This window comes from Theobroma cacao, chromosome 5 (assembly GCF_000208745.1).
Source record: "Theobroma cacao cultivar B97-61/B2 chromosome 5, Criollo_cocoa_genome_V2, whole genome shotgun sequence".
In the NCBI taxonomy this organism is placed as follows: Eukaryota; Viridiplantae; Streptophyta; class Magnoliopsida; order Malvales; family Malvaceae; genus Theobroma; species Theobroma cacao.
In genome coordinates, this window is record NC_030854.1 from 32,686,295 (window position 1) to 32,702,084 (window position 15,790).

General features: G+C 31.8%; 1 protein-coding gene across 1 annotated transcript; it reads right to left on the bottom strand.

Annotated features, from left to right (window-relative positions):
- Positions 301–2,308, bottom strand: LOC108661853 (transcription factor MYB29-like). The gene is made up of 3 exons (XM_018120543.1): positions 1,825–2,308; positions 1,134–1,559; positions 301–977 (listed from the first exon to the last, which is right to left on the bottom strand). The coding sequence occupies exons 1-3, from the start codon at positions 2,282–2,284 to the stop codon at positions 709–711; spliced, it is 1,155 nt and encodes a 384-aa protein (XP_017976032.1). The 5' UTR covers positions 2,285–2,308; the 3' UTR covers positions 301–708.

The following is a 15,790-nucleotide window of genomic DNA, read 5'->3' on the forward strand; positions in this document are numbered from 1 at the left end:
AACATTGGAGACTCATGAAAGATTTGTAGACCCCACTTGAGGTAGGCCTTTTTGGCAGCCATGAAAGTTTGCGGATATTTCATCAGTAGTGGTCCTGGATTGAACACATCTCAAACAGGAAATCGATTGGCCAAAGGGGAGAGGAAGGAAAAGGAAAGAAAATTCATGGCACTTGCTGGGAGCGTGTGAAACATGGTAATCGTCATCGACAAATCAAATTATAGACAACAATAGTTATGAAAAGTCATGAAAGATGGGCAGATTCATTCAATTGAGTTAGGGAGTTATATACGCATGAGGTGAAGAGGAAACTTTGGCTTTTGCTTCATTGTTCAGAAAGAAACAAAATGCCCTAACATCACAAGAGAGAATAACAAAGGCCCGCTAGCTGCTGCTGACTTGCATAAGTCCAAAACTAAAAGTTTAGATTTCTTTATTATATTGTTAAACTCATTACTGCTTAGAACTCTCTCTTTCTCTCCTCCATTTTTTTTTTTTTTACTTTTTCTTAGCTATAGTTTTCTCTTTCTTTTACCATTTATGGAACTAAACTGTACATACAAGACTATAGAGGTGATGAGACCTACTGCAGAAGCTCACATTTTTGCCCATTGGGTGGAGCTTTCAACTGGCTAATTTTGCTCTTTTTTCCTCTGTTTCCAGCTGGATCTCTTCAGTTTTACCAAAAACAAAAAACCCCCATAGTCTTTAAGAAGCTCCTACTCCGAGGAAATCAATGAAGGGCATGTTGATCTTCTCATTTCCATTTTCACTTTCCCCAGAAATGGAGTGGTTGGTCCTATTTGTGCCCACTGACTCAGCTGCTGAAACTTCTGAATTTGAATCTGATGAGTGACCAGGCTGGTCCACACCCATAACCACTCCCATTGGTCCTTGTTGGTAAAATACATTGCTAGTGCCATAAAACTTGTCAAAATCCCCATTTCCCCTGGTCACAACTTTTTCCACTGATGAACCTGCAAAACACAAAATTACACAAACATTTAATATATTGTTGTAAGGTTAAGATAAAATACAATCAACCCACCATGAAAAATATATATAAGCACTGTACAATTAAAAAGCCAATGATCATTACAACTGTAGGTAAAAAATAGGAAAAATAAACATACCCATTTGGTGAAGTGGACTAAAACTGCTGAAAAATCCTGGGGCTACTTTAGTTGACGAGGGAGTGAGGGATAGATCAGTGCAAGTAGAGGCAGATTCATCTATGTTGCTGGAAATGGTTGATTGATCACTGCAAGCATTGTTTTGAACAGTCACATCCAATCCTTTAGGGAGGGCCTGGGAGGCAGAAGAAGGCTTTCTCCTTCTGTAAATGCTTGACTGCTCTCTATGTTTCCTAGCCATGATCACATGCCAATGGTTCTTCACTGCATTATCAGTCCTGCCAGGAAACAGTCTAGCAATCATTGCCCATTTGTTTCCATACAGGCTATGTGCAGCTAAAAGCCTAGTCTCTTCTTCCTCGCTAAAAGCTCTCCTGTTAATCCTTGGATCTAGCTGGTTAAACCATCTTAATCTACAACTCTTCCCTGCCAATCATACCAAAAAAAAAAAAAGCGCCCAATTAGCAAAAAGATAAACCCTTTACAAAACTAAGGATGGAAAAAATGGAACATTATTTGATTTAACCTATATTTGATTTAACCTATCAGATTTAAAGCATTGTTAAGATCTTCCCTTAAAAATGTTATAAGAAAAAATATAAAACTTTCTCTTTTTCTAGTGAAGATCAATCCAAAAACAAAAAAAAAACAAAAAGGCTTCATAAAATGTTGATAATTCTTGAGTTGTTACCTGATCTTCCTTCAAGATGTTCAGCTATCAAGTTCCAATTTTGAGGTCCATATTGAGCTACAAGTTCCTTCAGCTTAGCATCTTCAGCTGGTCTCCAATGACCTCTAGCACAAACCTTAGTGTGTCCATTTTTGCTACCTCCAGCACCACGAGAGCTCTTATTACTTTCATCGTCACCACCTAAAATCAAAGAAAGTCCCTTTCTTGCAACACCCAAAAACCCATCGTTTCCATCACAAGCAGCAGCTCTCTTTGTTCCCCTGCTTTCTAATGGCTCAAAGCTCAAACATTTATTGCTTTGTTCCATCAAACAGCTTGAAATCTGAAACCCCATTTCAGAGTTTCTTGTATCACTCTCCATAGGGTGAGAAAAAGTAGCAGGAGCAGGAGTTAAAAAGTTCATCTCTTGTACCACCCCAGTATAGCAGTTAAAATCATTATTCAGATTTTGTAGACTCATTGTTTTAAAAAAAAAAAAAGGGTAAACCAGAAAAGAAAACCAAGAAAACTTAAAGGAACAAAAAAATCTGTTAGATGGCCAAGAAAAGAAGGAAACTGATGATCAAAGAAGAAAGAAGCTAGCTAGCTATCTATCTCAACCATTTGAAGGGAATGTTTGGGAAGAAGGAAAGGAGAGGAAAGAAAAGAGAAAAAAAAATGGGAGGGAGAGTTGAGAGTTGAGAGTTGAGAGGAGTTGGTCTCTTGTTAAGCAAATGTGTGGGGTAGAGAAGAATCAAAGGAAACAAGAAGGTTTAAAAGGGGTGGCCTTTTAGTTTTTTTCACTGCTTGAGAGAAAGAGAGAAGCAAAGTAAGCAACTTTGCATAGCAAAAATAAAACAAAAAGAAGAGCAGAACCCACACGATTCTTGCACTTTTCTTTTCTCTTCCTGGCTCTCTTCTTAGTATTAAAGAAAAAAGCACAGCAAAATGAGGTCAGGGGCAGGGCCTCAGGGTCAGGTCAGAAGGGGAGAGGAGACTGATTTAAAGAAATGAAAAAATAGAATTAAAAAATAAAATTAAAAGAAAAAAAAAAAACAGTCTGTGGCTTTGCATGCAACTCGAGAACCGCTCGTGTGGGTTGTGGGTGAGTGTGTCTCTCTTCAAAAACATATGCTTTTTTGGTTTTTGGATGTGTTGGTTGGGGTGGGGGTGTTGGTATTGATGTTGGCTGTGCCTCACTTTCGCTTTCTCATCGGGCTTTGGACCAAAACCAGAATCTGCTTGTCTCTTTCTCAAACCCTTTTGCTTTTCTCCAAGGAAAAAAAAATTAAAAAACAAACATAAATATGGAAAAACGAAAGGTTTACAGAGTCCTTACCATCATTCATCCCCACCACCTGTCCTATATTTCCCCTATCTTATTTACTTCTTTTCCTCTTACCATCCCCTATCTTCAATTATGTATTGTATTGATAGTTCAATAAATAAAGTTGTAACCAATTGATGACCATAAGGTTTGCTTATAATTGTTCATGTAGGGAAACAACTGTAATCTTTTCTGTCTAATAAATTTAATTATTTTGTTTTTTAATAATCTGAATTTAAATTTTAATATCAAATTATAAATTTTAATATCAACTTGTGTCTCTTTTTGCTAACATTTTTCCTTCATCAATTTGGAGCATGTTATTCCCTTAAAATAATGACGATATGGCCTATAGGGGTGGTGGGGATGAGCTTCCCAACACAGACATAGTTTTGTCCACTCCAACAAGGTACTATCCTGGATCCAAGTGCCTCTTTGGAAAACTTAATTAAGAGTGGATTAATCTTTAATTTCCCTTGTTTTGTGTTATGTTTTTCCATAAATGTGTTCACCCACACACACATTTTTCTTTTGTTCAACTAAAAAAAACTAATTAATGGTTAAGCATTCATGGCATGATTAGGAAATGGACAATGACATCAAATGGAAAATGATGTTTTTGTAGGCAACAATTAGCCACCCTTGCTAAATTTATACTAATTACTAGTCGAAGGTCAATGTTCGCAACTCATCTTCAATTGGTTCAATTTTAATATTGTATTTCGTTTTGAGTCAATACAAGTAAAAAATTAACATTAATCGAATACTATACGAATATGTGCATTAATTTCTTAAATATACTAAAAAGAAAAAAAATAAAGATGTACTTTTCATAAGATAATTTAGATGTAAAATTAGGGTTTGATTCCTAAAAATTTGTATATTATGGTTTCTATTAGTTAGAGTACAATTATACATGTAAAAGCCTCTTACCCACTCAAAAGCCAATTTTGAGTTCATTTAGAGTCACAACTTTAGATTTTCTCTTCTTTCTAAAATGATGTACTTGAGTAGATTGACAGCCATGCTTTTTAGTTGATATATATACTTGGATTTTCTTATTTGCCTTTGTAAAGTATGATAAATCTTAATGGGGCAAAACAAAAGCCATACACAAAAACACTTGTTTCCTTTGTTCCTCATTTACGAGATGGAAGCTTTGCATGCACATGAAAAGGCAATGAAACTCGTAAGCAACAAAACCAAGTGGCAATACATGTCACAGATTGGTGCAAAACCCTACAACATTCAGAAAAATTTTTAATGATTCCCACCACTTAGACCCACCACCAAACTTGAAAATATATATATATTATAAAACTTATTACTCAAATAAACATGAAGATAATATGATTGTTAATAATAAAACCAAGTGCTTGACTGGTGTTCCACAATCAAATCGTATTCTTTAGGGGGAATCAAATAGATTAATTAATGTAGCTCTTTTTTTTTCTTTTATCATTTTATTGAAAAATAAACATATAAAAACTTGTTACTTTCTTTTTAGGTGGGGTGAGTCATTCAACTTCCCCTTTTCTTTTTTGGCTTTTTGATTGATTTTTAGGTGACTTTAATTATAATTTGTATACTTTTTCTCAGGCAATGTTCCGTTAGCTAACCTATAAAAGATTAACAGTTATTATATTCTTTTATCTTTTGAATCTTTTTGACTATTGAAATCATTGTCCCACTTTTATGCTTTCATAAATATTATATATTTTCCATTAAAAAGTTGAGTAGTTTATATTTACTGAATGATTATTTTGCCCATATATTGGCTTTGATCTGATTAATAAACAAACATTGAAATCATGCATATACATGCATGACACATGTACTATGACTGACTAACTAAGATGGTTTGAACAATGTTATTATTCTTTTCTTAAACTATGCAATTTCCTTCTCCCTCTTTTTTATTTCCATTAATGGATAAAGTGTAACCCATTAAATTTGCAGAGGAGATTCAAATTCAACTTGCAATGTGTCTGGTGTGAATGGTTAGCATGAGGTAGAAAAGTTGGGTGGCAAAGGGAAAAGGATGAGGAGAGCAAATTAAAGACGATGGTGACCATCGGTCATGAGATCAAGTTATAGTACGCATGCCAATTGAAATGCATCTAGACCTAAAAACCATTTTCTTCTTTGGAGAAAATTATTAGTGGATTTACTATTTGTAACATGGATAGTTGCATTCATGATTCATATATATAGGTCAAGAAAGGAACATATATAATTATGTGGTATGATTTATTAATTAGAAAAATTAATAATGAATAAGTTTCCACTATCAAAGTTGGGACTAAATACAAAGTGGGGAATCAGGGCAAAGGGTGTGGTGGGAAACTAACATGAATTAGGAGGCAAAATTAATGATCTAGGAGGATATGTAAATTGAGTTAATTAATACACATTGCCTTCCTTTACAAGAATATAATTAAAGTCCCTATGATTTAAATCAAAATAATAGAAATTAAAGTACCCAAAACAAGTTATGCCCCCCTATTTTAATTTATTAAATGAGTATAATAATTGTATGAAACCTAAATTGCAATGACCCTAATTAGTATCCAGAAAGCAAAAGTTGAAAAACCAAGACTAACTAAAACAAGTAGCTAGTAAAGTAGTGGAGTTAATAATCTTTGTTCTAAATGGAGAAAGCTATCACACTTATCATGCATGCATGAGGAACCTCTGTCACAAGAAAAATGCCTGTGCCAATTAGGTTGTAACGTATTAGAGAGACTTTGTTCTGTTGTTCAAAAGTAATGATGGGTTTTTTTTGCTTGTTTGACTGTGGAAGAGATCATTGCGGGGTCTTAGGGGAGACAGCAAAACCAAATAAATACTAGGAGCTACTAATACTAATAACATTATTCCCTGCCAACAAATATAAATTTTCCTCTCTTTTTTTTTTTTTATTCATCATCATCATCACTCTCGATCACACGCAAATCTCATCTTTTTCCTTATTTAGCAAAATTCTTCATGCTATGCTGTGAGGCCAAAGAGAAGGAAAGGGAAAGATAACCCAAACTTGCAAGTACAATATATCATATGTGAGGCCATTATACCAATTGCTCACGTTAAGTTTTGCTTTCTGGAGTGGAAGGGGAATTAGGGAACTAAACCCTGCAGCTCTTTTTTCTTATGTACTTTAGTCCAAGTGACATAAATGATTATATATTTATTACAGCACTTAACTACTCAATATTTTTTTTGTTATTTATAATTAAAATTCTTTATATATATATATAAAGCAAAATACTAATAACTTGCTAACTTATATAATGACTTCTGTACAATGGACGGCCCACAACTCATGATTACAATCTCAGGGAACATGGAGATGAACTATATATACACCCGCACCCACAGCTCCTTTTATTTATTTATTTTTTCATTTTTTAAGTGAAAGAAGAAAATATATAAGAAAACCCAAAAATAAAAAAATAAAAAATAAAACAAAGGGAAAGCAGGGGTCTGATACAAAGAAAAGTTCAAATCAGAAAAGATAAAGTGAGTGAAAGAAAGATCTCGTTTTCATTGCCCCGAATCTCAGTAACAGAAGGCAGGGAAAGGAACCAACCCCCCCTATCCCACATAAAACCAAGCCCCAATGCTCAAAAAAAGCAACCACTCATAAAATAATAGGGCCTCCTGGGTACGTTACTGTACGTTACATGTATCGCAATGTGCACACGCGTGAGTAGAAGAGCAAACTCTGTTTCTGTTTCAACAACTTACTCTATTATTTCAAGGAATATATCACAACCTCTAAAATTAAAATATTTTTATAAAAAAAATATTATTATATAATTATCGACTTTATGATGTAACCATTTAAACTGAGCAGTAAGTCAACGACCATACTCAATAACTATTCTCATTTATTTATTTTTTTTCTATCTCTGCATGTCATGTTTGTTTGAAAAAAATGAAATTCTTTATTACCATCTTATATTTTATTTGATTTACAGAATAATCATTTTGTAGAATGTGGAATAGTCTTTAATGATTTGATAAAATTACCTAACTCAATCTTCAATTTTATCCAATTAAAATCTATTAGTTTCATGGTATAAATAAATAAATAAAAAAAAGAAGCAATCATAGAATTATGATTATGTAATTGAAAACCTGAACATAAACACACGTACGTTACTCTCGTGCACATTAATGTGTTAGACGAAAAAGCAGTGGATTGAACAGTTACAATACACACGTTTAACTCTTGTCAACCAATATTATTTTCATTTATATGCTATATATATATATATATATATATATATTAATTTAAAAANTATATATATATATATATATATATATTATTTTAAAAAATAAAACTAAATAAAATAATTAATGGTGTATTGTATTTATTTATTTGTAACGTAAAAAGAGAGTTGCTTTTGTCAAAATGTTTTGTCATTGTGCTCAAAGTTGCTTTGAGTTACTTTGTGTGTTGTTGGCGTGAGTGGCTTGGGCTCGTGCATGGATTTTGTCCCTTTGTGGAAACCGTTTTGAAATTTTGGAGTTTTACGAGGGGCTTCGATGACGAAACGATTCCAAAGTCTGTTACACGTGCGGCTCCATCTTCGTCGAACACGTGTACGGTCGATGTGGACGTTGTCGTTGCAAAGGGAAGAGAGAAACCCGTAGTAACGATTTTTTGGTGAGCAAAAGCTGGCAGAGACCTTAACTAGGATTTGGACTCGCTGGCCCCATCTCTCCTGGTGCTTAATTAAAAAGACTGAATTACCCCTATGGTGAAAAGAGTAAAAGTTACAGCAATTGTTTTTTTTTTCTTAAATACAAACAATTGTTTTTTACCCTTTAAGTAATTTAAAGAAGTTATTTGTTTATTATGTTCAATCAATTTTTTATATTTTTATTTTTAATTAAATAAATTTTTATAATTAATTATTTATTATTTATTATTAATCAAAATATTATTTATTATTTTATGTCACGTACTACTTATATGACACGTTGATATATCATATTGAATGTAACATGATATACTGATGTGATATAAATATATAGTTATATCAATTTTTTTATTTTTTATATCAATATCATGTCAATATTATATAAGTATATAACAATAAATAATATTTTTATTAATAATAATTAATCAATGATTAATCATGAAAACTTATTTGATTCGAAATAAAAATATAATAATAATTTGATTCAATGTAAGAATAAAAAAATTAATTAAATTTTTTAATAAATCAAAAGTTTTTTTAAAATATTAGGTTTAAATTTTAATTTTAGAGTAATTAATTATCGAGAGTGATGACGGATGAAAATTATAATAATACAAAAATAATTTATCAATTTTAATTTATATTTTAAGAGAATCAAGGCTTAAGGTTTGAATTTATATATTTCAAAAAAAGATGAATCTTAATTTTTTTTTTATGTGAAACGTATTTCCAAGTGCAAGAATTTGTATCAAATTCATTGATTCTACCAGCTTCAAGAGGAGATCAATTTGGCTCCATTTTTAATTAGCACCAACTAAGCCTAAGTGGTATGATTCAAGTGGGTTTAATTGAAACTCTCAAACTGTCGGCAAGAAAATCACCTAAGATTGGCAATCTAATAAAAAAACTCCAACTAAAACAAAGGAGAAACATCAATGGAGACAGTAGCCGATGGATTGGAGATTGTGTTAGAACATTGATACATCAAATAAACAAGAAAACAATATAGTGAACATCACCATTAATAATCAGAACAAAAAACGTGGGTTTTTTGGGTGTAACAATCCAAGGAAAATTTTATGATGAGATGACACTTGGTATTTTTAGTTAGGTCTTGCTTCTTTTTTGAAGCACAACAGGACATAAAATGCAGCCTTTGTTGAAAGAGGAGCTGAGAAAAGCATCGCCTGTAGTTTTACAACTTTATTTGATTGACCCTTTTCTAAAAGGAATATTGGGTGATAAGACTTGCCTATAACAACAAACTTTTCAATCAAACAAGGGCAAAAAAAATCATTTTAGTATGTGCATCATTGAAGGTGGGAGGGCTTTGGGTTTGTCTCCGAAGTGACTGTTGTTCCAGCGAGCAATCTCTCGTCCACTGAGGAAGAGATTGTACGGTTAAAAGTTATGTATATGATTAAACAAGCAATGTTAAAAGCCTCCATAGTTGTGCAACAATGTTACTTGGTCTTGGTTTTACCTTAATATTATTACTTTTTCTTAACCATACGAATATCGACAAAAAAAAAAAAATAATCCTCGTATACAAATTAATTTCATTGATATTGTCATTAACTTATGTAACATATAACTAACAAACATTATCTTAGTTAACAAAGCTAAACACGATGACTACTCCATGTCTCGAATCCTAAATGATAATTTGACTAAACCTAATAATTAACTTTGTTCTAAGAACTTATAATACAAGGTTATGATAAAACAAAATGGAAAAAGAACAAATTAACGAGAAAGGAAAATGACTTCAATCATAATTTAATACTCTTATGCCGTTAGCAAAGTTTTTTGTGAGTCACAATCTTAATTTTGTGTCCCACCATATATTCTTTTGTCTAGCTTTTCCCTCTTTTTTTCCTTTTTTTTTCAAAAGAATTTCCTCTCTATGGTTGATTGCTGACCCTTGTTTTGTTGCATGCATTGGACAATAACGTTTTTGACCCTAAAGAGACCAGAAGCCAAAAAGTGTTTTGAATCATTAGGAAAATTTTTTGGGTGGAATCGGTAGGGTTAACCAAACCCACACCTATAGTGAAAGAGAGTCGATATTTAAATTATGTGTTATATGTTTTGACATCGTTGGTTCACTCATTGATGAGACAAATCTCATGTGGCATATCCAAGGTCGTCTCCATCGTGAAGGTGGGTTGTTATTTCCTCCGTCGTCGTATATTTGCAAACATGCGTGCACAGACAGAAAATTTATTTGAGATGTAATATGTCGTTTTTATATTATATGAATAAAAATAAAAATAAATTATATATAGTCAATGTAGCTAATTAATAATTAGGATTTTGATCGTAAGTTAAGTGTTTATATATATTATATATAATATGGGCAAATATAGATGGTGACAAATTATTAATTGGATATATACTGTGATTTTCCTATACATATATATTCTTGTACATTTTAGTGTGACAATTGAAAGAAAAGTTGGAAATAAATAGACTATGTGCTATGAACCTTAAATAGTTTAGTTTCCTTTTGTTGTTTGTTTCGTCCTAATAACTTTAAACTTTGACATGATATTATTATAACTATGTACAAGTTTAATTATAATTAATAAATTTTTACCAAAAAATAATAATCATCAATCTAACATAAAAATGTTTTAGTATTATTATATGTAATTGAAATTAATGTTATTATTATATCAAGATTTCGTAATTATTTAAATGGTAATATATTCGAGCTCATAGAATTATTAGTTAGTAAATGGTAAAATTAAACAAGAAAAAGAAAAATCTAAATCCTTTGGTCATCTCAAACATCTGGAGGGACAATTGCTTTGTAAGTGTCACTTTGGTGGTAGATAAATCAGAGTTGAACAATCTAAGCTTAGTAAGTACTCCGGTAACTGAGGATAACCAGACTGTTATCCTTTGGAAGCAAGAGCGACGAACAATCAAAATTAAGAAAGAAATTATAGGAGTAATCGATCTCGATAACATGAATATCTTTCCTAATCAAATAATAGTTAAAGTTAATTCTTAGGTAAAAACAAATCACATGGATCCAAATTTCGAGCCAAATCCGATCAAAACAAAAAAAAAAAATCACCTAATAAATTAATAAACCTATAGAAAAACAACAAATTTTCCTATAAGAAGCAAAGAGAATCAAATTACATATGGATAGATTCAGATGCTGACTTCAATGCATATTTGCAGTATTCATAGTTGTTAATTAGGCCTAAAGATAACAACCAAGATATTGGTTTTTTAACTCCTTTGTTTTGTTTTCCATCCCAAACCTCTGATTAAAATTGCTGCATTTCCAAGACTACCTTAATTAAAAGAAACAAAAGAATCAGCTTAGCTAATAGACAATCATTCAAATTTAGGTCGGAGATGTTGATAAGATAATGTGCATTTTCCCATGAAGCCAAATGATGGAACTCTTAGCACCATGTGTTGGCGGAGTTACCCATATATATGACCTAACTAAGCATCATTCTATATATGCCTATGAAATTAATTAATACTCTCCCTCTCTAGTTTAAACCCTTGAAATTAATTTGTCGGCTGATTATTCCATTAATAAATTATATATTTGGATGGCAGTAACAAAGGAGATTACACCAACAAGAGCAGTCACTATCATGGTAGTTACTTGTTAATCGGTATCATAAATCGCATTTTCCATGTCCCCATTGGGAAGAATGTATCAATCAACATGGATCGACTTTTCATCTTATCATGGAAACTTTGGAAAATTTAACATGCGTCAATTGATAATTAAGTGGTCCCCTTTTATAGCATTTGTCTATATACGTGATACAAGACCTCAATTTGATCTTGTTAATTTGTGGGGTTGGAATAATATGTGTTAATGTACAATTAGTCAACATTTAAACCCTTTTTTCTCTTTTTTCATGTTGACTCGATTCGTTATTTTGCCTCGTTCATGTATCTTTTTCTTCATGTCACTATGTGGGTGGGGATGATTTGCACTTCCACAGTTTCCGACTGTAGGTTAATTTACGCATGTTTTTTTTTTTCTATTCAAGATGTTAATTATTAGCCTCTCTAGATATCAGATCTAAAGTCGCATAATTCATTCATCAATTCTGAAGTTCTTTTAAAGGATACAGAGAGGATCAAGGTTAGAGGTGTCCACGGACCGAATTGCTTTTCAGGTCTGATTTGCGTCAGGTTGCCTATCAAGTTTGACTGGGGCTAGGTGGTGGACATGATATTTTTAATCTTGAACCTGATTCAATAACATTATTATGTTAATAGAAAAATGTTTAATTTTAAAATATTTTAATAATAAATTTCACTTTAATAGACGAATCGAGTTGAGTTGAACTCAAATCTCAATTTACGTTATCAAGATCTCAATCGGAATTAATCCAACTCAACCTTCCCCATGGACACTTACAATCAAGAGTAAAAACTCAAACCTTTTATATATTTTTTTAAAAAGAGTAACAAACGTCGCGTTGGAGTTGTTATGATCAATATTGAAGTTTAAATTAAATATTAATTAATGAGTTAAATATTTAAGTGTAATTAAAATAATAATTTAATCAGTTGGAATTAGAAATTTTATCTTGAAAATTATATATTTAAATTTTAAGACAAATAGGAAGGAAATGAGATTAATAATAAATGAGAAGATTAATTCGTATTGGATAGATACATATTCTTACATACAAATAAAAGTACAAAATAATGGAGAAAAATGGGATCAGAATGTAGATGTTTCAAATAAAAAATCGGTGCTTTGGTGGTATTACAATCTAAACTCATAAATATAAAAATCTTCACAGGACCCAAAAGCTTAATATAAACCAAGGCTAGCCATGGACTTATTTTAGGCCCATAAACCATATTAATTAATTGCATAAAAGCTCTTAATAACCACCATATGCAACTCTAAGGTATTTCCATATCTAATATATGGATAAGGCAGAAAGAGGAGGAAAGGAATTCAGTTCCTAAATCTTAAGCTTTGATTGCGACAATCATTATTAAGCCAACTATGAGCATTTGTCTGTTAAAGTCATTTTCAAAATTTATATTGGTTAAGGACACCCGCGACTTATCTTTATGAAATGTTATATGTTTTCAAGTTCCAATCGAATTAAATGTGAAACATATAGTCTAGGGGCAAAAATCATTTTAGCCTGCAAAATGAAATAAAAGAAAAGGGCGAATGTCGCCCAACTCACCAAGGATTTCTGAAATCTTTCTTGTTCTTTGTGATCTTGAATGCAACCTTGGCCTAACTCAAAAGACAAAAAAAATTTAATTGGTCCAAAAATTTTAACTAACCCAACTTCACTCAAACAAATTAGGACTACCATAAAAAAAAGTGATGTGAGGGGGCGGCCATTTTTTTTTCTTAAGTGTTTGTGACACTTTCTGAAGATTAGTTGGAGTTGTCCCCTGTTGTAGCCAAAAGAGAAGATGAAACCGCAGCCTTTGTTGACAATTAAAGGAATTGCTTTGAGGGGGATATCACTGTTTTTGCTTCTTTATTTGACTATGTTAGGTTCTTTAGTGATAAGAAGCTTTATATACGAACCTTTTTAATTTAAGGGAAGCAAAACCCAATGACAAGTTTCCCAAAACAACTAGAACCCTCGTCTTCCATAATTAACACATTTTCTTCTGTTGAAGAGACACTATTTTGAACAAAGATATCCTCCTCCTCTCCCTTCCTTTAAATGGATTTCTAAGTGGAAGGTGGTGTATGAGTATGAAGGAAAATTTGATGATGATCAAGTAAGAACAGATAATTACATAACAAGGCATGATTTTTGAGTTTTAAGAATGATTAACGTTAATATGCGATTAAACACTTAATTAGATCAAAAGTGTACGACGTGTCTTCTTTTTAAAATATCATATTTGAATTCTCATTTTTATATTAAAAAAATTACATCAAAGTGACTTTATATCATTCAAAAAAGTATTGATTTCTTTTATTTTATTATCGCGATAAGTATATATTTTAATGACTTCGATGACCTAACTCATAATCAGATGCCAATATCTTAAAAGGAACAATGAAAGGAGGCAAAATTTTAAATATTAAGATTATAATGAACTTGTTTTAGACAGTTGGAAACTTTCACTATCAAGATCATTGACTTTCTTGCATGCTTTGAACTATTTTTTTTTTAACCTAATAAATTCATAATATAACATGATGTAAATCTTGTTAACCTCTCTTTTTTTTCTTCCGAGTGTGATTATAACCAGGTTTCAAAATCCTCAATGAGTTTGTCAGTTAGCAACCAAGGGAATGGATCTTGAACAAGGGCAAGGCAATAATTGAAGATGATGGAAAAATGTCCAGCAAATGTAGTACACAGTTAGAGAAACATCAACCTCAGAAAACAACCCTTTGCCACAGGAAAAAAAAGAAAAAAAGAATTTCTTCCCCAGAGCAGTTAAATGAACACATTGATAACTTGGTTCAGATTTTGTACCCTCTGATCTCTTCAATTTTTCCTCCATGACTACAACAGGTCATAAAAGTACATACTTAATTTTGTTGTCTGTTAGCATTCGGGGGAATGGATCTTGACAAAATGGTGTAAAACATTCTGATAATGAATGGGTTTATCAAATCAAAAGAAAATTTTTTTTTTCCAGGAGCAGTTAAATTGCTATAATTGGATTCATCTTCTTTCTGTATATATCACTCTCTTGAGGTCTTTGTCTTTGCAGGTAAGGGAATGGATCTTGACAAATAATGTACCACATCTGGACTTTGTCCAAAAAGTCTAGCAATTCAAATTACAAATTCTCCAAAGTCATTATGCTTCAATTTTCCCAGACAAGGTTTTTCTGGTGCAGAAATTGTAACCAGGCCTAGTTTTGGTATTTACTCGCTCATTTTTATTGACAAATTCGTCCTCTAAATCCCTTTTTACATCGATTTTCTAACGTGTATATTGAATCAAATATTTAGGTGCAATAAAGTAGAAGAATAATACACAACTTGTTTCTTTAAGCTCTTATCATTGAATTTCTAACATGTTAAAAGCTTTTATGGTCAAGGCTTGAGACAGTCACATCAATTGATTGCCCATTCAATAGAGAATGTAAATATCTCCTCATTTTCCTTGCTGTGATTTAAAAAAAAAAGTCACACAAAGTTCACATTCTAATTGTCTTTTGTAACTAAGGGGAATGGATCTTGACAAATTTTGAAGGGCAATGCAACTTGGAGTTAGTTTATGTGATACCAACGGTAGTTTAAAAATGAAGCTATAAGTATAGGTTCAATTAATCTAACTTATGACTTTCATAGTAAATTAATTAACCAAGCAGTCATCATTGACTCCTAAACCCTTTTTAACAGACCATTGTTACACCAGTAAATGATGATTACTTTTACAGTTCCTTTTAAATGACTAAAACCCACCAAAAGCAAACAAAATTAGACGCAGGCCACAAGACATTTAGTCCTAAATTTCTTCAATCACAATTGGACTTTTACCAACAAAAGAGAAAAGAGGTCAATTTCCTAATTCATTAAGATGGGCTAGGGCAAAGAATTTATGGGTCTGATTGGTACTTTTTCTGCAAGCAACATCAAATTATTGCCATAAACATTAAACAATAACTTAACAGTAGCTTTGACGCATGCTTTACTTTGATTATTTACTTTTTAAAGAATAAAAAAGAATGTCAGGCGTTTGGCTTCTTTTCCAAATGTAAATAAGAATACTTTGATGCCTTTGGCTATTGCAAGTAGACACATTTTTCACCATCAAAATATGTGAAACAACTATCTGAATTTACAATCTCTAATTAAGAATTGTCAGCTTGGAACGAAACTTTCAAATGTCTTTGATACCAATTGATTAATTTTTGAGAAAACTGTACTTACACTGTTTATGTTTTTTTTTTCAATTAATACCATGTGGACCACGTGAATATCTTCTTTTTTTTTTGGATTAATACC

What these genes read in the sequence shown, in the direction of transcription:
- LOC108661853 (XM_018120543.1), bottom strand. Translation starts at nt 2,284, where the DNA reads ATGAGTCTACAAAATCTGAATAATGATTTTAACTGCTATACTGGGGTG. An exon ending in ACATCTTGAAGGAAGATCAG is followed by an intron (nt 1,560 to 1,824) that starts GTAACAACTCAA and finishes TATGATTGGCAG; the next exon opens with GGAAGAGTTGTAGATTAAGA. An exon ending in TAGTCCACTTCACCAAATGG is followed by an intron (nt 978 to 1,133) that starts GTATGTTTATTT and finishes TGTGTTTTGCAG; the next exon opens with GTTCATCAGTGGAAAAAGTT.